This window comes from Lates calcarifer, linkage group LG18 (genome assembly GCF_001640805.2).
Source record: "Lates calcarifer isolate ASB-BC8 linkage group LG18, TLL_Latcal_v3, whole genome shotgun sequence".
Lineage (NCBI taxonomy): Eukaryota > Metazoa > Chordata > Actinopteri > Centropomidae > Lates > Lates calcarifer.
The window spans coordinates 8,631,423-8,653,834 of NC_066850.1; the positions used below are offsets into that span (position 1 = coordinate 8,631,423).

The window sequence follows — 22,412 nt, forward strand, 5'->3', positions numbered from 1 at the left end:
TTAAGGTAAACTTTGTGATAAATGGATGAAGATCTACTTCATATTATCCAATCTGAGCAGAGGATATAGTTCATGATTTTCTGCTCCATAAATGAATCAATGTTGTATCAGGCTGTTGTGTTTCATCATGCTCAGCAGTGCGTCCGCATATGTTGTCTCCCTTCAAGGGCAGATCTAATCATCGTTGTCTCAGGTGGTAGAAATGAGATGTCATTCACTTAGCCATAATTCAGAATTGCCCAGTTATGTGAGGGTCTCATGTGAGGATTGACCACTCCCAGTGCTGTGAATTTACCACTCTGGCACACTTCCAGCACAGCCTTTCTCATAAAATAAAGACCTAGATGTGTTTCTAAAGGTCTTTAAAATGCAAATGAGAGCTTCACACCTGCCAAATGTCAGGTTGGGGTATAAATTCTGTACTTAGTTCGACTTTAAAGAGGAAAAAAAAAAACTCACATTAAGAAGTGCTCTTACAAGATTTAAGCAATTCTCACAATGTTTATTTATACATATATACCCCAGATGCACCTTTACCTTTCTGTCTTGCGTGTTGTTTAGTTTTATATCACATCACCATTACATTAACAGAATGCTTTTGCCATTACTGTATATATTTGATATATTCGAGGGCAGCAGACCATGACATTGCCATTCCCAGTATCAAATCAATAATATACAAGGCAAAGATTATTTTGTTTATTGTTGTCAGATGTAGTTTACAGTTTCAGTCATGCTTGTTTGCACTGTTGGTAATTATTGGAATGGAGTGTATATTGTTGAATGTGGGATATATATCATACATTACAATTACAACAGCAATAAAAAGACCCATCCTGAATAGGATAGGTGAGATGTATAATGATGAGGCTAGCAGGTAAGCTAATGGATTTGTATAATTTCTATTCTTAAGACACATATAACAAGCAAACAAGCTCAGACAAATAAATACTTTCACATTCATCAAAGGAATAGTTTAACATTTTGGGAGATATTTGCTTTTTTTACCAAGAGGCAGAAGAAAATATTGATACCAATCTCTTCTTTCTATGTTAAATGTGAAGCTATAGCTAGGAGATTGACGGCGTAACTTGGCTCTGTCTAATGATACAAAGGCCACCCTCTAACACCTCTAAAAAGAGAAAAGAAAAGAAAAGAAAAGAAAAGAAAAGAAAAGAAGAAGTGTATCAGTCAGCCAGGCTAGCTGTTTCTTCTCATGGTAAGCCAAGCTAACTGGCTGCTAGCTCTAGCTTCATTTAACGTAGACATGAGACCAATGTCAGTCTTTTCATTTAACTGGACAAAAAATCAAACAAATATATTCCCAAAATGTTGAACGTTTTCTTTAAGTTGACTTAAGAAGAAATGCGAGAATAACACTGGTCTGGTTCAGTCTTACTGACTGTTTCACGCTGGTAGTGGGCTCCACAATATCTGGATCGTGCCTACACAACCAGTCATTTCAGAAGTATTGTTTATATTAAAATTCAATGTTGTGAGATAAACTTGTGCTTCAGAACATACAAACTCTACCAATACAGTGACATCTCTGTGAAAACACTTTAAAGTGTTCCTAATGGCACCAAATCTCTTACCAAATAACAACAAGCATTACAACAGCTTGTCAGGTGTACAGTATAAATGGCACAAAATAATCACAGATGGTATTAAGATCCTTTCTACAGCACCATTCTAGCACAGTGAAGTTTTTGTGATTGAAAAACTAAATGATGTATATATGAACATCTGCTGAACACATTCAGACTAAATAATCTAACTGCTGGTGAACATTCCTGTGCATTCAGTGGATCTACTACATCTGGTAACACGAGGAAAACCCAATATGAGAGCAGTTCAACTGTAAATGATCTTTTTTATATATATTCTACATAATGAAGGATAACAGTTCATGCCATTATTTAAACATATCTGAATACAGCAAAATAATACAGCAAAAAAGGCAGAAAATCATAATTTTGTGAACTGTAAATTCTTCAGATTAAAAGGCCCAATATGTGATCTCATCTCTTGTTTGGAAGTATTACTGCATCTTGAACCTCTTGCACTGAAATAAATTAGTATTTTTTTCAAATTGTGCAGAAAAGAGTCAGGCAAACCAGTGTAGAAGACCAGTGTGAGGAGTTGCTGGTTTCTGAAGTATTTTACTGCTAAATTCCCATTTTCTTTTAATTATACCCTTAAGGTCCTTCAACATAGAAACAAAGGAGTCTTTTGGATAATTTTACAATACCATAGGTTAATGTTATGACCATCAGTTTTAATTATTTAGGCTTTAGTGATGACTTCAAATACTACAATTGTCATAAATGGATGGAGAAACTGCCAGTCAAGGGCGCAAAACCAGAACTTTATCAAATTCAGAACGTTTTCTTGTTGCAGTTAGGAACAAATCTCAATGCTGTAGTTGCTTGATTGATCCAAAGGTGACCTTGAAAGTGAATGGGAAATTGATTTAAGCTGCTAAATATGTCATCAGGTTTCTATAAAGCTTCAGCTCTCCGTTAGTGATGCACGCAACTGAAAGTAAAGCTTGTATCTAATGTTTCTGAGTTGTAGCTGACTTCCATCCTTTTACCTTTGACTTAATATCACTGATACCAGATAGACTATTTTCTAAAATGGTTGACGTATTGATAATTTGACTGGAAGTTTCATGCACCATTCAAGCCTTGGGATTGCACCAATTGACAACTGACTGACAGTCATTTAACACTGTGAGACCATAAATAGTACTTCACCTTGTGGAACCTTTCATCCCCCAACTTTGCAACCCTACCACTCTTTGAGGACATTGTTCATTGCCAATCCTAATCATCTACAAACTGGTCAATCCTTGGTTTAAAATGGACCATTAATGCGCCACCACACGACGATGTTGTCTTGGTGCTAGTTTGTTGGCCAGCAGACAAGCCAGGGCAATGCCTCCGATCTGGGTGAAGGCCAGTCCCAACACAGTGGCAGCAATGTGGAAGACGTTGTCGTTGACCAAACTGAAGACTTTGCGGAAGCATCCATGTGGATGGATTCCTGCAGCGGTTACTCCTTCGCTGTCGTCTGACAGAAGAGGTCGATTCTTGCAACCTTTGCGCCTCACACAGCAGCTGTCCGGCAGGGACACCGAGGTGCCGTTCTCAGGGGGCAGGAAGGTCATGTGTTGGATGGCCCAGTCTGAAGTGAGCCAGTCACGCCAGCCGTCAGCTCCACAACACTCCAGGGCCCTCTGCAGGCTGTCTAGAGCATCGGCACGGCCCTCATCCTCTGTGTAGCCGGCCACCGCTCGCTGTAAGCCGCTGCGAAATCCTCCAGCAATATCTTCACGGTAGAAGAGGCCCGAGAGTCCAGCTGCCAAACCGGCTATAAGAGCAGCAAGTTGAAAGAACCCATAAGCCCTGAGCACACAGGGCAGGTTTGCAGCCACCCCCAGACAACCCAAGAAGCCCCAGGTGGTGACAGCGGCACCTGTGGACAGAAGGATGAGCGGGGCGTTGGGGTAACGGTTGGTGGACAACAGCATGTAGTCTGCCAGTGAAATCTGAGCCCACACACCCAGGGTGAAGAGGGCCAAGCCGGCCGCCCAGAAGAGGCAGCTGAAAGCCAGGAGACCCAGGCGCAGGAGGTGCATGACTCCCACTGGGCGGCAGCAGGGTGGGGCAGAACCCACAGGTGGAGGTGCAGGGGGCGCCAGGGAGGCCTCTGAGCACACAGACAGGGATAGTCGAGAATGCTGCTGCTGCTGTTGGAGCTGCTCCTCGTGCTCTTGGTACGGCGATAGCAGGTAGCCCGGGATGGCAGAAGGTCGACGAGGAAGAGGAGGAGGAGTGAGCAGGTCGAGACCTCGTGGGGAGGACAGTCTTCGCACAGCTAGCTGCTCGCGCTCCCAGTCCAAGGCTCGTCTGCTGGGACTCGGCCGAGCTGACAATGAATCGTACGGCAGTGCAGAGCTCATGATCCCGGCGCCGGCTTTATCTACTCCCCTCTCTCTCTTTTACACACTCCCCCTCTCTCTTTTCTTTCCTCTATCAGTGCCTTCACTCTCGTCCTCTCTGCAACACACAATCACCCTCCCACCTCTTTATGACTGGTTATTAATCCACCACCAACACAACCAAAGGCGACTGGACTGTAAATCTTGCTGATGGGTGTCGTGTTGTGCTGTTATCTGCATCCACAGCCCCCCTCGTTTCCACCCTATTTATCTGTTTATTTCGGGCGTCCTTTCCACCTGCATGGTCACCAGCTCTCCAAATTCCTCCGCTGATGGTCACATCCCCACATCTGCTCGCTCACTGCTGCCCCTCTCTCCGGTCAAGGCGAGAGGTGATTGCAGTGGGATAGACTGAGAGTCCATCCATTCACACCCTCTCTCGGTGTGGAGGAGACATTCGTTTGAGTTTGGTCCATTTGTGGAATAAATGATGGGAGAAAATTCCTACACTGTGTATGTAATATTAATATATAATATATATTAACGCATAAATTAAGATGTGTTTTGTCCTTTTGTTAAATATTTTATGAAAAGATTTGCAGTGCAGGCAACTTACAAATCAAACAAAAGCATGAATTAATGCATTTAGATGAGGTTGAAGGTAAAGCTGATTTAAATTAACATAATAAATACTCACTAAGTGAAGTTTTTTTTTTTTCATCAGTATGTGACTACATTTGGCACTTAACATTTATGGTACCATTTTGTAATGAATCATCCATTATAAATGGATGATTGAAAACATGTACTATCAATTGATTAATTTACATTCATTATAAATTCTGTATTAGAAAGTGGCACCTCATTACAGTTTGTGTTTGCTTGTATGCCTGTGATGTTTACTTTGTATGTAACATGGATTTTGGCTACATCATTATCATGTCATATATTCACCATTTTGTTCCACATAACGCTAACCCTGAATGCCTACTATATTTCCGATTGGCTCATCTATCAGTTTAAAACACATTTAGAGACATAAGCAATGCTAAAAATAGAAAACCAATTTAAACCCACTGAAAACTCCCATTAGATGGCACTTTATGGGTCCCCTGTCAAACCATGTGGCCAGTTTTATCATGGTGATTCCTGCTTGCCGTCGGCTTCCCTGCCACAACCCCCCTCGCCCAAGCAGAGCTAATTAAAGCCTCTCAGTTAATTAAGCACATTCAAATGGCTCTTTTTATAAGGACAACCATAATACTGACGTAATGGCGGGGAATACCCAGATAGACTGGTGTGGGGGCAGAAAGGTTCTGCGAATCTAGTCTCATACTGCAGCTTCACACCCTAAATTCTGTTTGTTTGGGTCAAAGAAAATAGCTAGATATACTTTCCCTGGATTAGAAAGACGTCTGTAGAGGAAATGAGGTTGTGTTTATGATATTTTTGGTTAATCTTTGCTCTGTGACCATCAGCTTAGGGAGTGGTTTTATGTGCACTCTGGACAGAAATACATCATCCAAAAGCACCTCTGATACAGCTCTGTGGAAATGCAGCAGTCAAAAATAGAGGTGAGGGGGAAACCACGTAGTTCTGAAACATGGAAAGTGACAAAATCTACAAAATAAAAGCAGCATTTGAGCATGAGAAAACTTTGCTCAACATAAATGCTTTTCTGCTTCACAGTTAATCATCTTGTGACCTCTCATGTTGGGAAACACTGCCTTAAAGTAGAACTGAAACACTAACCTCAGCAAAGACTAAACATCATCATACACTTCATGAAAATAGAAATTATTGCATGACATTACATTAGATTATACAGGTTTCAGCTTTATGGCCTCCTTTTTGAACTTGATCCCAAACACACGTTCTGGAGAATATAGCCGAGAAGCCAAACTTAAAGACTTCTTATATTTTCTGTTTATATGTTTTGTCCCTCTTGTCTATTTTTTTTATTTTATTTAATTTATAGGAATTCTTTACTTGTGTTGACATTACCCATATCTGTACTACTGACGCACAGTATCACACTGACACAGAGAGAAACACAGTATATGGAGTGAAATATCTCTTTAATGAAAATTAGTGTTCACCTGTGATTTCCATTTAATACAAACTATTTTAAATGTAGTTGTAATTTCCCTGTCGCAAACTTCAACGCAAAGTGGAGATGAGACAGTAAAGCTGAAATATGAAACACTGATGTCAAAATGATTTGTGTTTAACGACTTTAAAAATCCATTTTTCAGAATAATTTCCTCCAAGGTTGAAAGATGCAACAGAACCAAACTCATTGTCCATATTCATAGAGCTGTGTACAAATGTTTCTCTCCTAATTTGCATAAAGTAGACTCTCTCCTGGTCAGAGCTTGTAAAATTTGATAAAGCTAAACATCTAAACTTAAACATCTTGAAACAATTTCACCACTGAAACAGTCTATTATTTATTCAGATATTTGAGTCCACAGACTGTGCTGCTCCCTCCTCCTCGCTGTGTGTCTCCATGTGTTTCTTCAGCTTGGCCTTGGACGTGAATGTTTTCATGCACTGCTCACAGTACGGCTTCAGAGGCTTCTGCCCTGAGTGGCTGCGTTTGTGTCGTGCCAGCTCAGACGAGCTCTTAAATTTGAGTTCGCAGACGTTGCAGGAGTATGGCCTCTCCCCCGTGTGAATTCGCTGGTGCAGCTGAGCCTCGCTGAGGGTGAGGAACGACTTCTCGCAGTGTCCGCAGGGGAACGGCCTCTCTCCCGTGTGAATGAGGTTGTGTCTGGTCAGTGCGTACGGTTTGGTGAAGCCCTTCCCGCAGTAGCTGCAGGGGTACGGACGGGCGCCGGTGTGGGAGATGATGTGCTCCTGCTGGGTTTTCTTGCTCTTGAAACGTTTGTCGCACTGAGGGCAGGAGTAGGGCCTGTCGTCCACGTGTGACCTGTGGTGTTTCGAAAGCTCTCCCTGAGACAAAAAACCCTTCCCACACTGGGAGCAGAGGAAAGGTTTCTCCCCGGTGTGCATCCTCTCGTGTCTGGCCAGCACGGACACCAGCGTGAACCTCTTTGGGCAGTGGGAGCACTGGAAAGGCCGCTCGCCTGTGTGAACACGGAGGTGTTTCATGAGCATAAAGTGGAGCGAGAACCGTTTGTTGCACTGGTTGCACTGGTACGGACGCTCCCCAGTGTGAATGGACTGATGCCTCTTCACATCAGACCTTCGAGTGTATGTCTTCTCACAGTGCGGACACTTAAACTGATGCTTCACTTGATGCATCTGCCGGTGCTGGGAGCGCGCGAGCAGGGAGTCGAAGCCTTCTCCGCACTGCTGGCAGATGTAGCGTTTACTGGAGACGTGGGACTTCCTGTGCTCGAGCAGCTCGGAGGAAGTGGCAAAGCTCTGGCTGCAGATGGAGCAGATCTGAGGGAGCCGGCTCTCCTGCGAGTGAGACTTCTTGTGGTGGACGGTTAATGCGCGGAGGTTGGCGAAGGAGCTCCTGCACAGCTGGCAGGAGAAAGCGATGGCCACGCCGTGATGTTTGCTCTCGTGCTTCGCCAGATCCCACGAGTGCTGGAAGGTTCGGTCGCACTGCGAGCAATGAAAAGGTCTCTCTCCAGTGTGAGTGAGCTGGTGTCTCCTGACGTCAGACGTGCGGGTGAAGGTCTTACCACACGTTTCACATGTGAGCGCCTTCTGTCTGCCGTGTGACTGAGAAACATTTACTTTGCTTGGATTATCAGGTGGCTCCGCTTTGCTCTGCTCTGCGTTTCCTTTCGGGAAAAGTTTAATGGATGTAAATATTTCATCAGTGCTGGAGGGAGATGGTGTAAATTTGGCTCCTGAGAGAGTCCTGTACAATTCTGTTCGAATACTCTGCATGTGGAAGTGAGGAGGGCTGTTTTCATCTGAGCTGTGGAAGGGACACTGTGAGCAGGTGAAGATGATAGAGGTCATTTCATCAGAATCACCTGAAAAACAAAGTAAAGACACAGGTGTGAGTAAAATATGTGGATTTTACTTTAAAAGCTCCACGGTGTCTCTCTTCTTCATGTCAACACATTACCTTTGTCGATTCCTTTGATCGCTATCACAGACGGGGCAACTGATATGCCAGCTTTGCTCCTGGTTACACAAAAAAACAGTTAGTCTTAAGACTACATGCAGCACAAACGGACTCAAAACAGTGACAATGTAAATGGAACTACAACTGAATCTGCCGACAGGGCTGTATGAATGATGGAACTGTTATTCTAAATATATTTCCCAAACATACAGAAGCCCTGAGAGGCAAATGAAAGAAATAAACATTTCGATGATCCATTTTCTAAGTCTGATCTAAACTGTTTCCTCACCTGTGAAACAGATGGGGAAAAACATGAATTCATATTTTCTAGTCCTATTTAGACTGGGGTTGTGTTACACTTTAGCCTCTTGTGGCCAAAATGAGTATTACAATAAAAGCACTTAAAAATCCTGATCAAAAAACAATAAATAAAATAAAATAAAGATCACATCATAAAATCACCTGGCTTAGAAGATAGATCACCAGATGTTTTTCCTCCTTTGCCTCTCAGGGCTTCCTTACAAAGTTTTCATTAAATGGTTCATTGTGTGTGTAATGTGTAATTTTCTTTTTCTTAAGGGATGACACACTAAAAAGTATTGTATATATAATAAGTTTTGCATACATGTTTGGCTCCTCTGTAATCTCCTTCGATGATCTCTTGAATTTACACGTCTCCTGCCAACTAGGTGAGGTCTTCAGTTGTATACGAGAGGATCTGCGGATGTTCGCCGAGCAGGCAGACTGTTGTGCTTCAGGAACAGGAGCTTCACAGGAGACGTCTGTCATTTCTTCATTGCTGGAGAAGGATTCATAGTTATCCTTCAGTTCTGTACAAGAGGAGCTAATACTGCTCTCTAGGCCTCCAGGTTGGAAATCATCCTTCACCTCTTCCATGGTTTCTCTTTTATCATCAGTTTGGTCTCTTGTTTCATGTTGTTCAGTTGTTTTTCCTTCATCCGTAGCAAACTCATTATTTAGGGATGAATCATTACTCTTTCCTGTCAGCACATCTTGACCGAGGCTCTCCTTCCTTAGTGCAAAAGTTTTTGTCAGAGTCTCCAGCGCTTTAGCAACATCCACAGTTTCACTTGTTTCTTCTGCCCTCAAGCTGGCAGACTCCTCACCACTGACATTATCTGCACTTACAGCCACAATCTCCTCCTCATAGAAATCTGTGTGGACTTGAACTTCAGCAGACTCGATCATTTCCTCGCCCACCTCAGATTCTCCGACTTCCACCTCAGTGTAGACGGCCACCACACTGTACTGGTCCGCTCCGACAAAAGTCACAGGGTTTAGTACATTGGCATAGTTATGGATTGACTCCAGTCCAACTGAGATGTTTGTTTTTTGCGAAGGAGGAATGGATAAAGCAGACATGATGCAACTGCCAATGGTGGATGAAGGGCCATCTGCAAAAAATAGGAAGTCACTGATTTCCACTGATGGTGGCAATAATTATACTTTCTTGACAATGTACAGAAACAAAAATGACTCACCACCTTAAGACGCTTGAGCCTTTAACTAACCATTACTTTTAATTACTCATTAACTTATAGTTTAACCCTTCAAATGTTAGTTACATCAGATAAGTATCAATATTGCATAATATGAATGCGTATCTTAAGAAGTTACATTTCTTTTTATTCCACAAGTAGAGAACGGTGTTGTTTTCCTTGGAATATAAACCTCCTTGAAGTAAAAATGATAGACGAAATTGTAAACATGTGTCCCTGTTATAAAATTATTAACAAATACAAGCAACCAAATATATTAAAGTATGACATTTATTACAAGTAATAATAGCAACTGCAACAAGAAAAGGCAAAGATCGAATTTTAAGACTCAAGTGTTGGACATTCAAATCCCAATCATGATATGCATACAGATGCAAAACTACTAAGCACAGCACTTGATGAGGAGAGTGACGACTGCACACAAAGATTAAATTTAGATCTAATATTATATGTAGCATTAACAGCTGTTTACTTACCAAGAGCTTCAACCACCACTGCATTTACAAAACAAGAGGTTAGAATACGTCTCCTGAGCAGCGCTACTTCTTCATCCTCTCATGTTGGACTGAGGTCAGACTGGATGCTACGATGACTCGCTATCATGATGCGGTATTAAAAGATGAGACGGGCCCGAGCTAGCTGGTTAGCATGCTAACTTCAGCAGAAGGAAAGAAGTGATAGAAATAGAAGCAAACCAAGAGTTAACATTGGTGTTGCTTTCCACCTCTGGAGACAACTCTTGGCGACTAAAGGAGTGAAGTTTAATGCTGAATTTGCAATGTTTCTTCTAGACTGACAAGTAAACAGCTGCTAATGCTAATGTCGGCTATGTAGCAACAGCCAACACTTACATATAGCACCTTTAAAAAAAGTGTGAATTGGAATCAGCATGCAGTCGATACTCTTTTCAGCAAAGAATGTTTCTTTATGACTGAGTTAAATTATTTATCAGTTATTGTTTATTATTGTTGCCAGTTTATTTCTATTCAACTCATTCATTCAGCTCTACTTACATGGCATTTTCAGTAGTCCTGAACTCTTGTAGTGCTCGAAGATCAAACCCAACTCTTCAGGTGAGGACTGAACACATTCCTCCAAAACAGAAGGAGCAGAGCTGAGCCAGGCTGCGGTCTGTAATCACAGTACAGCTGTTTTTAAGTTCTTGGTACAATGGCACATGTTTTGTAGAGGCCAAATGACCTGAAATATGTGGGTGGACTGACTAAATACCTGTTTAAGGTCTGGTACTGGCAGTAGCTTTTCCAGCTTTGAGAGCAACTCCCACAATAACACATGCAGAGCTGCATCATATTGAGGCCCATATTCCACTGGGAACACCTCCTATAAGAGAGATCACTAAATGTCAGTTTCATTTAGCATTCAATAAAGCAAAAAAAATCAATTGTTAAAATCTGTCTCACCTGGAAGAAGTATGCTCTCTCAACTGGATCTTTCAGCAGGCTCTGAACAAGTGCAATGAAAGTGGACTCTGTTGTTTTCACCTCTGCATCCCTGTACTGCCGCAGATTGGATTCATGTCATTAAAAGAGACCCTACTGCTTAATTACTTGGGTTTTATCCGTTTTATACCTCCAATCAACTTACATCTGTGTTTGCAGAGGTTATCGGGAGTCTGTCCAAGTAACTCTGGATCACTTGAGAATCAACAGAGCCTCGTGAGGAGCCTTTGCATAGCTCCAGAATCAACTGTGATATGAACAAACTTAATTAGCTAGTTAATAATAATATGAATATTTGCATGTGACACAAACTGCAGGCTCTGCTCACCCTTGCTCTCAGACCCAGAATGAGCTGGGCTCTCTGTCTGTGGTTGATCAGTCCAGGAACTGCCTCTGTCACCATGAACACAAACTCCTGGAGCTTCTCATAATTCATCACATCTTTCTGCTTCGCCAGCTGCCACATAGCTGCAGACAGAAGCTGCAGTGGGGGAACCAGCAGGCGAAGAGATGAAAGAGGCAGGCCTGGGTCTGAAACATAAATATGTAATGTTAGAAATGGACTGTGGAGGGCAGCAATGAGCCTTTGATTCAGAGAGAACTGACAGATAAACTTAACACTAATTTAATATAAACAACTAAAAAAATCTTATTTAAATGAGCTCTTTCACAAAAGAAATATAACAGAGACAACAATTTGCTAAATTTAAAGCAATGACACAATACTGATGAATCTATGTTTTATATCCTATGTGTAAACTACAAGCTATGAACTGATAAACCAGTATAATTACTGGACAAATTTATTTATTGTGAAATTTTAACTTCCTCGTAATGAGTCTGTGCTGCTATGCTTTTGATCTCTGAACTATGAACTGTAAAACCTCATAATATTAGTTAAAATCTGAATATAACAGGGTAGTTTTTTAATGCGTCGACACTAGTCTGACAACTCATTCAGATCATGATTCCTTTAAATAGACGGGCCCCACTAACTGTTTGACTAACCTAACCATAGCCTGCTTTAACTTACAACGGGGGGTGAATATTAGCATACATACCGTTTATTTTCTCTATTGACCCAAGAACCTCCATTCGTGCAATACGACCCCTGTAGCGTTGAAATATTAACGTAAAATTATGTTGTTTGATTTGGTGGCTAACATGCGCTGTTAGCACGCAAGCGCCCGTTTCCTCAAGTCTTGTTCCGCGTTTCCTCTTTTCATAATAAAAGTCTGAGAAATGCGCTGTGATCGCTTTTACTGTAAAGATTGCAAATTACCTCCCCTCATTTTAAAGATTATGCCAAAATTTATATTTTAAGTAACAAAGACATCAAGTCAGAACGACTGATGCTATAAATTCTAAGGGAAACTTACATATTCACATTGAGTTAACGAGAAAACATTAAATTCAGGTGTGTTTGAACGCACCAGTGTGAGTGGTGAATGTTTCTTTCCTCGACAATAAGCTACTCCTCACACTCCTATTACACTAACATGACATTTCATCGACACATGCTGAAATATTCTGTATGTATTATAAAACTTTCCACATTCATAAACTGTCATGTCCGACCATAAGACATGCTACCGGATATTATTGTTTTGAAAAGACTTCAAAATAAAAACTCAAACGACATATCCCGTCGGTCTTATTCTCGCGAAAGCCACAGGTGACGTCACGACGCGATCACGCACCCCAAAGTCACATGAAACCTTTCATATTGAAAGTGTTTTTTTAATGTACCGATTTTTGTCTTTTCTACGCCCAAAACTGTCGCAAGTGAAACTGAAACTGCAATTTAATCTGCAGGAGGTCTAAAAGATCCAACATGGATGAGGACGGGCTGCCAATTGTGGGGTCTGGAGTTGATCTTACCAAGGTTTGTGTTTAGCTAGCTAACAACAACAGGGGAAGAAACGGGTCAAAGCAAAGCTACGAGACTGTTGTCATGATAATAACAGATTTCCAAAACGATTTGGCTTTAATGAAAACACCCGATGATTTGACTAATATTAGCACATTTCAACCGGAGAAACTGAGCTGTCAACTCTGCAGTGATGTTACACTTCACGTTTCTTTATAAATGTCTGTAATTTTAAACTGATTTATCTTCTTTTCTGTGTGTGTATTCACAGTGAACGCTTGTAAACAAGAAGAACATGTTTAGTTTTCAGTTTGAAAAGTTTGAGATCATTATCTTTAACAGAGTAACTATACTTTTTTGTTCTATATCGACATCTGGATATGTTGAAAAATGTGTTAATTAGAATAAAACACTGTAAAATTAAATGCACATTTCACAAACTAACAGATGCCGCTGGAGTTCATTCAGGGGTTGTAGCAATAACTATTTCTTGTAGCAGTTTTTACTCAACAACTGAAGTGGCTTGGATACAGTTTAGATATTCTGCATTTAGCATGATTTAATATATTTATAGCACCATTTAAATAACTGATTTCAAACTAAAATGTTTAGAAATAACTTATGATTTCTAATGTTTTTTTAATGCAGAAATCAAATGAATGCATCCTATTTTTCTCACCTGTTTTAAAAAATATATTGGCTGTAGTGGGAGTAAGACTTGCTCTACTGAGATGGTGTGAATTGCTTCATTTCCTCAGTACGTTACCCTCTGGTTTCCTCCTCTACAACTTACTGCTGTGACTTAAATGACTTCTTTGTGTTTCTTTCAGGTTCCTGCCATTCAACAGAGAAGAATTGTTGCCTATCTCAATCAGTTTGTTGTGCACACAGTTCGGTTCCTTAACCGCTTCTCCACTGTTTGCGAAGAGGTTTGTATTTACCTTTACGTCCTTGCTTCTGCTTTCTTGTTTAGGTAACACCTACCAGCTCCTGTTCAGCCTGATACCCTTAACTGTCAAACTTCCTTCCCACAGAAACTTGCAAATATATCTCTTCGCATACAGCAGATTGAAACCACTCTCTGTATTTTGGAAGCCAAGGTGAGTTCTTGAGCCTCTGCTGTTATTCTCTCTGTAGTTTATGACTTTATCGCGTCTCTACACTCACGTTTCTTATGGGACATTGTTGTGATCTGAGCAGCTGTCCTCCATTCCTGGACTGGAGGACGTCACAATAGATGGAATTGGTCAGCAGCGAACTGCACAGGCTAATGGACCCACTGCTGCCAGTCAGAGCCAAACAGGTGGTCCATCAGCAGGGACTCTGCCACCTCCAGAGGTAGATATACAGATGTGCACACAAACAAACATACAGTGTTGTTCAGCCTTACTGTGCTGCAGAACAGTGTGAAATAAATATCACTCTCATGCCTGTGTGTTAAGTGTGGAGCTTGAGCCAGGAGGTGATTAGCATATTAGCATAAAGCCAGCTAGCCTGCCTCTGACTAAAACCTAAAAATCAGCCTTCTGTCACCTGAGGCTCACTGATGAACACTTTATATCTGCTTAATTTAATCCATATTCAATGTGGTAGCCTCACAGTAATGACTGAGTCTCAATGAAATCACTGTACACAGAGGAAATGGTTTCAGCACAGAACTCCACATAAAACCACAACCTGTCATTTTTACATTTCTGTGTGTGCACAGATAAAATAAACGACATACAATGTGCTGCTGCTAGGTGCATTTTTGAGTTTTCAAATGAGCCAAGCTATTTTTTTCAGAATTATATGCTGAGCTAAGATAATCCACTGCTAGCTGTAGTTTCATATCGAGCAATAAAATTTGACAAACACTTTTTATAACAAAAAGAAGAAACAGTTGAAGTTACAACAGTAGATCTGTTTTATTGATGATCGGTATCATAAACTCCAACATCAGACCCAACTGAAGAATCATGAAATTCTCACAAACCCTGAAAATATAAAATCTATCAGAGATGCCAAACCAGGTGTCACATCTGCTTTTCTAGTTCCACCTAAGCCACGTTCTTCACACTGCGTATTAATTTGAATATTTCGTGCTGTAGCCTGCTCAGACTGCACCAGAAGCTGCACCGACACAGAAAGCAGAAGCAGCTGCAGCTGCAGAGAATGTCATGACTGTTGCTAAGGACCCACGTTACGCCCGATATCTGAAAATGGTTCAAGTGGTGAGTCGACAGTAACACCTTCTGATGTACCGTGGAGATAAGAGATACTGTGTGTGTCTTAATAAATGTTTTATCTCTAACAGGGGGTTCCAGTTATGGCCATTAGGAATAAAATGGTCCTGGAGGGTTTGGATCCCAACTTGCTAGAGTGAGTGTTACACTGTTACATTAACATACCATCTCTGGATTTGTTTTGAACTTGTGCTGCAAGTTTTCATTTAACCGACCGATAACAATCCCCTCGCTGCCGATTGTAGCACACCAGATGCCCCAGTTCCAGATGGAGGAACAAAGAATGCAGAGGATCAAGATGTTGCCGCCACCAGCTCTGACAGCGAATCATCTTTCAGTGACTGACATCTTTCCCATATCCTCCTCACCATGAAGCTGTCTGCAAAGGCCGTCCATCGCAATCTGAGCTTCTTCAGGCCTGTACTTAGAGGAGGACAAGTCTGCAGTGTGCCTGTAAAGGAGGACCAGCCGGAGGGTGGAGATGTAGGTGCCTGAGACAGAGTCTGTCCACAGAGATTTGTAATTTCAGTGTGAATGAGCTGGAATAGTTTTCTTGTTGGTCAATCTGACCTCCTTGAGTTTGATACATTATTAGCATTTTTAATTAATGATCATTCTTTTCAAAAAAGAGGGGGTACTTTCCCCTTGTTGATTATATAAGCTGTGGTCTTGAGGACACGGCTGTAGCAAGTAGCTTCTCTACAAAACCTGTCAGATAGTAGTTACAGGTCGTCTGTGTCAGTGACACTAATAGAGATACACTCATCAGCTGGTACTTCTGTCTCGTTTTGTTACAGGGTCCAGATAAAATATCTACATATGTTGGATACTCTGAATGATTAAAACAATCCGTCAATCTGTCACAATGGTCTTGTTCCAGTATCAATATTCTGTGCATCACAAACCTGTTTAGTAAGGCCTTTTTCTCGTCAGTCATATTGTGCTACAAAGTATCAGGAAGTTGCAGTCTGAACACCTGAAATACCAGTTTCTCTGCATGTTAAAGTAGCTGTGGTCTGCAAAAGCAGTGTGACGAATATCCTAAAGTAAAGATTATCTCTTAGCTATGCATTATCTCTAAGATATTGTAAACAAGCTGCAGAGGATGAATATTATGCGTTTCCAGTGTTTTACCTTGTTTCCTACTTTTCTTTTCAAAGTGACCACAGTGGAAGAGAGACAACCACAGTAGATTCAGTGTAAAGCCACTGTTGCTTTGGCATTCATTTAGATGAAGTCAGTGGCTTTGGAAAGTATTCAGACCCCTTCAGTATTTGTACTTTATTATAATGTGATTAATCTTATCTTTTGGTAATAATCTGCTCAGTCATTACAAATCTTTTTTTAAAAGATAAAAATACTAAGTGAAATCTGAATACTTCCTGAAGCAGCTGTTTGTGTCTTTGATTTATGATATAAAAGTCTATAATTAAAAAGGAGTTGTAGTGTTTATTCCGGCTCTGCTTTAAGTATTTCCATCACTAACATTTCTCATTGTCATGCCTCTTAATCTTGTAGATTTTTAAATGTTTTGCCAGGAATAAGAGTTTATTGCGCACTGACCTCTGCTCAAATGAAGAGTAAACAAACTTGCACTAAGAGGCGAATCAGTGATAAAAAAAAAAGGTCAGCTACGGGTTATTTTTGTTTGACTCTTTGTCATTACATCGACCAGAACTTGTGTGTACATGCCCAGAGACTGTGCCAAGAATGCTTTAGCACAATATACATTTATTGTCTTTTTATAAGATCTCTATGGATGAATATTACACCATGGTGACTGTGAAAAAGTTGAATGTGGAGAAATCTGGTAAGCACTTTGTTTACGAGAGCAAGAACTGTTGCATTTTGCCTGTAATAAACACTCATACAGTTTGCTTTTTAAAAAAAAAGTGCATCTTTATTTTTCAGCTGAGCAGGCCATTATAATCTGTGCAGTACATTATATCACAAGCAAAAAAAAAAACAGACGTAACTGAGTAAAAACTTAATATTTCCCTTGTAAATACAGTATCTGTAGTGAAAAAGTTCATTCATACACATTACAGCACAGGATTTCTTTCTTTCTGTGGAATACTGTATGTTAACTCTGCCCATGGAGAGAGTTTAATCACCAGTTCTAGTCAAAAGACTGCTTCCACTGTCTGTCAGCCAACACATGCCTCTGTCTTTCTACACCTAGCTCTTCTAGTGTCGCCAGTGATTTTACTTGTGTGAGTGCAAATATAACAGCTACAGTACTGGCAGTATAATCTAAGGCAGGTAAAAATGTAAGGGGTCAAGAGTTGAAAAAGATAAGTGACAAATGCATTTTTCAGACTTATGTAATGCTGAATACTGTGCCTCTTTGGGCCTCTTAAAATCCTGCCAATCAAACAATTTGAGGAGGAAAAGTCTGTCCTGAGTTAAACTGCTTAAGATTAAACTGATGAGGAGTCGCAAGAAGACAAATCATTTTGTTCTCAGCGATCACAAGCAAAAAAAAAAAAGAAAAAAAGAAAAAAAAAGTTGGGAACCATATTTGAAGGCTGACGTTAAAGCACAATGAACAAACCTCTTTAATTCAAACCAGCTTCAGTTCCTGTTTATTATAGTAATTAAATTTGGCAATCGTACTGAGCAAACTAATTAACTTAACTAATTCCTACTATTAAATAGCCTGTGTACAGGACATTCAAAATGACATCCATAGCTGCACTGTAGAACCACATAGCAGTATCACCTGATACCATTTAGCATGAGGAGTGTACATAAAGTACAACTCTGAATTCCACAGAAAGAGTTTTTTTCCCTTATTTGTTTGTCATAACAGTACATCGATCTAAAGAAACACAACTTCTGTTAAGGAACTGGCAGCACTTGAATAATGTTCCCATCTGAAGTCATATTTCACGCAGCTCTGTACAGTATCAGTGTGGCACCTCAGTTAGTTTCTCATCACCCACAAAACGACATGTAGTTTGACTTTTTCTCACTGAACCACATGTGCAGCAATCATGTGTTCACTGTGTGATGAACTTCTCTTATTAGCAGTCACAGGTTCTGACAGGATGTGTCACGCTGGTGTGGCAAGAGTCAAGAGTGCAAAGTGCAAAGTGACATTTGACTGAACACACGTGGCAATAGGTACACTTGGAAAATGACGTGATTGTATAAAAAGTATAAAGATACAGGCTGCGGTCAGTTATTTCTTTTCTATAACGTCACACCTGACAGACAGCCAGTTGTACAAAATATATAAATAACAATGTAAAAAGTACCTGTTCTACTCACAAATTCAGTCAGGTAGCACATAACATGTGATGTTATAAATGCCTTGTGTACAAAAATATAAAAGCATAAAAGCCTCACAGAACCAAGGAGCCCTGAAAATACTGACATTCATACAAGGCTCTGCTGGAGTTGGGAGATGAGGGCTACTCCTGGTACTCTGTTTTCACTTGTAAGGTAAACAGCTGCAGGGGGGGAAACAAGGGAGTGAGATGAAATAAAATGAAGATTAATATAAGAATGAACTCTCTGTTAAATGGTCTGATACTCACTTTAAAATCATCGATGTATGTGAGGAAGAAGCAGATGAAGCTGAAGGCGACGATCCACTCGCACACAGCGCTGGCCACATGGAAAGGATAGTCCTGTAAGACAGACAGACAGAGAGGCTGCAGTCAGTCCATTCAGCATGATGTACAATGAAGGGCTACAGCTAACAACATGACTGGATTCACTGCTTAATTGTTTGATCTAGAAATGTAGAAGAAATGGTGGAAAGCATCCATCACCATCTTACATCTCAGACCAAAACCCATAAGCAGCTGCTTCACCTAAATAACTTACTGTTTTAGCGTTTAACACACTGACACACAGCAGCTCACCTGATCGCCTTTGTCTCTGTGCAGTGTGGTTTGCTTCACAAAAAACGCACAGATTACAGCTGAGTTATCCATTCAGGAAAAAAGACATTCAGCACTGATCAATACTTGTGAATGTGTAAAGACTAAAGCATCACATTCATTTACAGGAGAACAAGAGAATATTGTTGCAGTCATGAAGCTGAGTTCCTGTTAAAAAAATGCATGTCATGCATGTTAACAAAGCAGCGAGAACATGACTTTTTTAAAGTATTTTTACAGCTTTGACTTGTGTGAAAGGATACTGGGGAAAAACGCCAAAGCAGCGAGGGAGGCGATGGTCACACGAGCTCGACAAACCCACACAGAGGATCCAAATGGATAGGCTTGATAGGATATGACAGACTGGACAATGATGTATAAGACACCAGAGACAAAGAACAGCAGAGCTCCCATATCATGAACTACAGTCACTGTTGTTTCCTGGAATCAAAGAGGAGAAAGATGTGGTATTAAAATGTTGTATTTCATTGTATTAATGTGGTTAAAACGTGCACTTTACAGGTCAAGACGCACCTGGAAAGTTGCAACAATGCACATGGCCACACAGGAGATCAGTCCAAACACCAGGGCAGTTTTATTCACACATGGCTTCACCATCCCTGTGTCCTCGCTCAGCTTCTCCACAAACTTGTATCTGGCGTATATGGTGACGATCCCTGCACAGAGGCCGAGTTGTGTGTTGTTCACCACAACAGCTTTCTGAACGTAGGAGAAACATTCCTCCTGCATCCCAAGCCACACATTCTGCTTTCATTTTCTCGAAAAGGGGAAATGTGACTAATATCTTTTGGAAGCCTGGTTCCTCCTTGGAGAAACCCCAGGGTTGCTTAAACAGGTCAGTCTACAGAGGAGGAGGAGGAAGGGTAGACACTGAAGATGTTCTTACTTACCTGCACAGGCAGAAATGAAGGTCATCAGGCCAAAAATGCAGCTCTCTGGGGGGTTTGCACCTGTGTCACTGTGAGGGGGAAGGAGAAGATCTGCAGTTTACAGTTTATAGAAGTGAACCATAACTTTCATGTAGCTGCAGTATTTTATGATATCTCAAACCGTGCAGCCTTCCTAAAATACACATCTAATTCTAAAGGGAGAAGTGAAAAGAAGATTTCTGAAACTGCAGACTCTTCTAAAGTAACAGCTGTGCGCGTGCAGCTGGAGTTTGAATACCAGCCAAGTTCACGCGGAGGAAAACGAAACTAAAGTTAATATTTTGGCACAGTCAGTTTAATGTCTCCAAAGAAATCATTTCATGAACATGAAATGTCGACATGAGTGTATTTAAAGGTTAAAGCTTAAAGAATAACTGGTTCATCTGCTCTTTTCTAAAACACAGAGCGTGTGTGTAAACAGCGCTTACCTTATGTATGGAAAGATTAAATCGACATCATGCCTGAAAATCGCTATGAGGTATGAGATGATGAAGGTGCTGGAGGACCAGATGACCAAAAACGCAGGCAGAAAGCACAGTCCTTGCATGAACCAAAACATCTTTTTCTCTTCTTTACGCGGAACTTCCAGAAAACGCGGACACACGTAGCAGTCAACAGAGCCATGCAATAAGTAATAAACAGGTCCGAGGCTGAGTTTTGAGGCTTTGTAGTCTGATGAAGTCCTGTTACCGGCAGTCACATGGTGGAGGGTGAACAAGAATGAACTTGGCCTCTGCCAATAAGCCGATGTACAGTATACAGTAACCGCTTCCTCACGGGCACGCCTACGCAAATATACACCACCCGTTATATCCAGCTCCGTCCTCTTCTTCCTCCCTTTATCTTTCTGTCTGTCTTAAAACAAAACTCATCGTTTCTGTTGAATTGCAGTGATGCTGTTGTGCGTGTCAGTGCCAGTAAAGAACAACCGCAGGGGAAGTATTCCGATGTTTCATCGTCTAAGTGGGCCCTGCACTAAAAACAATGATCACCAGAGGAATTGACTGTAACTATAAAAAGTTAAAGTCATCATTATGCAGAATGTTTGTGGTGGAAGAAGCAACGCACATGTAGAAGCCATGTATTCACATATAAACAAAGTAGAGAAAGTGAATGTATCATGTTGTAATGAACCTGGTTTGAGCTGTGTGTGATGCTTTCAAGTCCACAAGTAGTCACTGCTTTGTTATCCCAGATTTGAGTGTGTGGTTCACCTAAGGACACTGTGTCTGTGCATAAATTAGCTCCTGGGCGTCTGGTACTGGAGCAGTTTTGGCGGGGGGGGAATCAGTCCCCTACTGATCCAGGAACACTGTGTCTGTTACTGTGTGGTATTTGATTGAACGCATTAAGGAAGATAGGGTTAATATTAACCGAGTAATAAAGCAATAAAAGCTAGAATTTGACGCAGCACCATGTGGTGGTGTTGCAGGAAATGCCTCAGAGCCCTAAACATTACATTTCTATTAACCTCCCGACACCCTGCAGCCTGCACCTTACACTTTATTTAGCTAAACTTAAACCTGTTGTGCTCGTTAGCTGCTTACTTTTGTGCAGTCTACTGTTCAGGGAATCATGATGCACGCAACAGTGTAAAAATCTATCTATCTTCACAGTACAGTAATCCAGTTTTGGAGTAGTTGTTGCATATTTTAAATATCTGAGTGAATGGGGTTAAGTTTCCCACTACAGGAGCTGGCTTGGATCAAAGCCAGAGGTATTGAGTGTGATCCTGGAACAAGCAGTGGAGGCTCACATCCAGAAGTCTTTCAGCTCACACCTCTAAAGAAGCTTTTCTTACATTCTGGGGAAAGCTGAGGCCAAGTGGAGCCACTTCAGTCTCAGTTGTGGCAGCCTCAACAACACTGTTGCTTGAAAAGGCTTTTTTCAGGCTCGGTTTGCCCAGGGGGACTCCTGACTCAGCGGAGAAGAAGTCTGCCAGCAGGCCTGAAAAACTGCAGCCTCTTTGCGATTTTCAAGTACTTGAAACAGAAATATAAAGTTATTGAATTCAAACTTTCTGCAGAAGAGTTGAACTGTACATACATTTAATGAGCTCTATTTAACTCATCTCCTTCTGCCTTAGGCCAAACACTTATCAATTAGCCCTCAGAAACCTGCTGTACACCACCAGACAGCAAGGCTAGCAGCTCCACCAGCTGGTGAACATAGTGGAGCATTTATAGCAGCTGAGGAGCACAACACTGAAGCTAGCTTATTGTTCTGAAAGGTGACACCCTAGTTAAACCCAGATTCAGATTTGTGAAACCTTTATTTTATTTATGAAAGTGAGATGTACTTTCTTCCTCCAGGCATTAATAGACCAAGGTCTAACTTAAAATCACATTTAAACTTATAGAACAAACTGGACATAATTCAGAAATACACTCCAGTAACTGTAATGTAACTTAAGCACAGTTTGAAATTTTAGAAACCACTGAATTCAAGGCAACCAGCGCCTTCGGTGGACAGTGAAGGCATCACGGACCCTGGTCCC

General features: G+C 41.1%; 4 protein-coding genes across 4 annotated transcripts; 1 reads left to right on the plus strand and 3 right to left on the minus strand.

The window, feature by feature from the left end:
• Positions 1-1,781: 1,781 nt before the first annotated feature.
• Positions 1,782-4,301, minus strand: LOC127143535 (tetraspanin-7-like). Its single transcript, XM_051077650.1, has one exon. It carries the CDS (start codon positions 3,965-3,967, stop codon positions 2,873-2,875), a length of 1,095 nt encoding a protein of 364 aa, XP_050933607.1. The 5' UTR covers positions 3,968-4,301; the 3' UTR covers positions 1,782-2,872.
• A 1,706-nt stretch (positions 4,302-6,007) lies between these two features.
• On the minus strand, positions 6,008-12,213 carry LOC108890231 (zinc finger protein 132). Its single transcript, XM_018687086.2, has 9 exons — positions 12,042-12,213; positions 11,309-11,511; positions 11,126-11,227; positions 10,942-11,037; positions 10,751-10,861; positions 10,534-10,651; positions 8,626-9,415; positions 8,001-8,059; positions 6,008-7,905 (listed from the first exon to the last, which is right to left on the minus strand). The coding sequence occupies exons 1-9, from the start codon at positions 12,073-12,075 to the stop codon at positions 6,401-6,403; spliced, it is 3,018 nt and encodes a 1,005-aa protein (XP_018542602.1). The 5' UTR covers positions 12,076-12,213; the 3' UTR covers positions 6,008-6,400.
• Positions 12,214-12,647: 434 nt separating this feature from the next.
• Positions 12,648-16,967, plus strand: washc3 (WASH complex subunit 3). Its single transcript, XM_018687075.2, has 7 exons — positions 12,648-12,865; positions 13,681-13,779; positions 13,885-13,950; positions 14,051-14,188; positions 14,941-15,063; positions 15,147-15,211; positions 15,321-16,967. Exons 1-7 carry the CDS (start codon positions 12,815-12,817, stop codon positions 15,418-15,420), a joined length of 642 nt encoding a protein of 213 aa, XP_018542591.1. The 5' UTR covers positions 12,648-12,814; the 3' UTR covers positions 15,421-16,967.
• On the minus strand, positions 16,949-20,828 carry dram1 (DNA-damage regulated autophagy modulator 1). Its single transcript, XM_018687074.2, has 7 exons — positions 20,344-20,828; positions 19,877-19,944; positions 19,500-19,642; positions 19,229-19,406; positions 18,948-19,006; positions 18,618-18,710; positions 16,949-18,530 (listed from the first exon to the last, which is right to left on the minus strand). The coding sequence occupies exons 1-7, from the start codon at positions 20,472-20,474 to the stop codon at positions 18,492-18,494; spliced, it is 711 nt and encodes a 236-aa protein (XP_018542590.1). The 5' UTR covers positions 20,475-20,828; the 3' UTR covers positions 16,949-18,491.
• Positions 20,829-22,412: the final 1,584 nt, after the last annotated feature.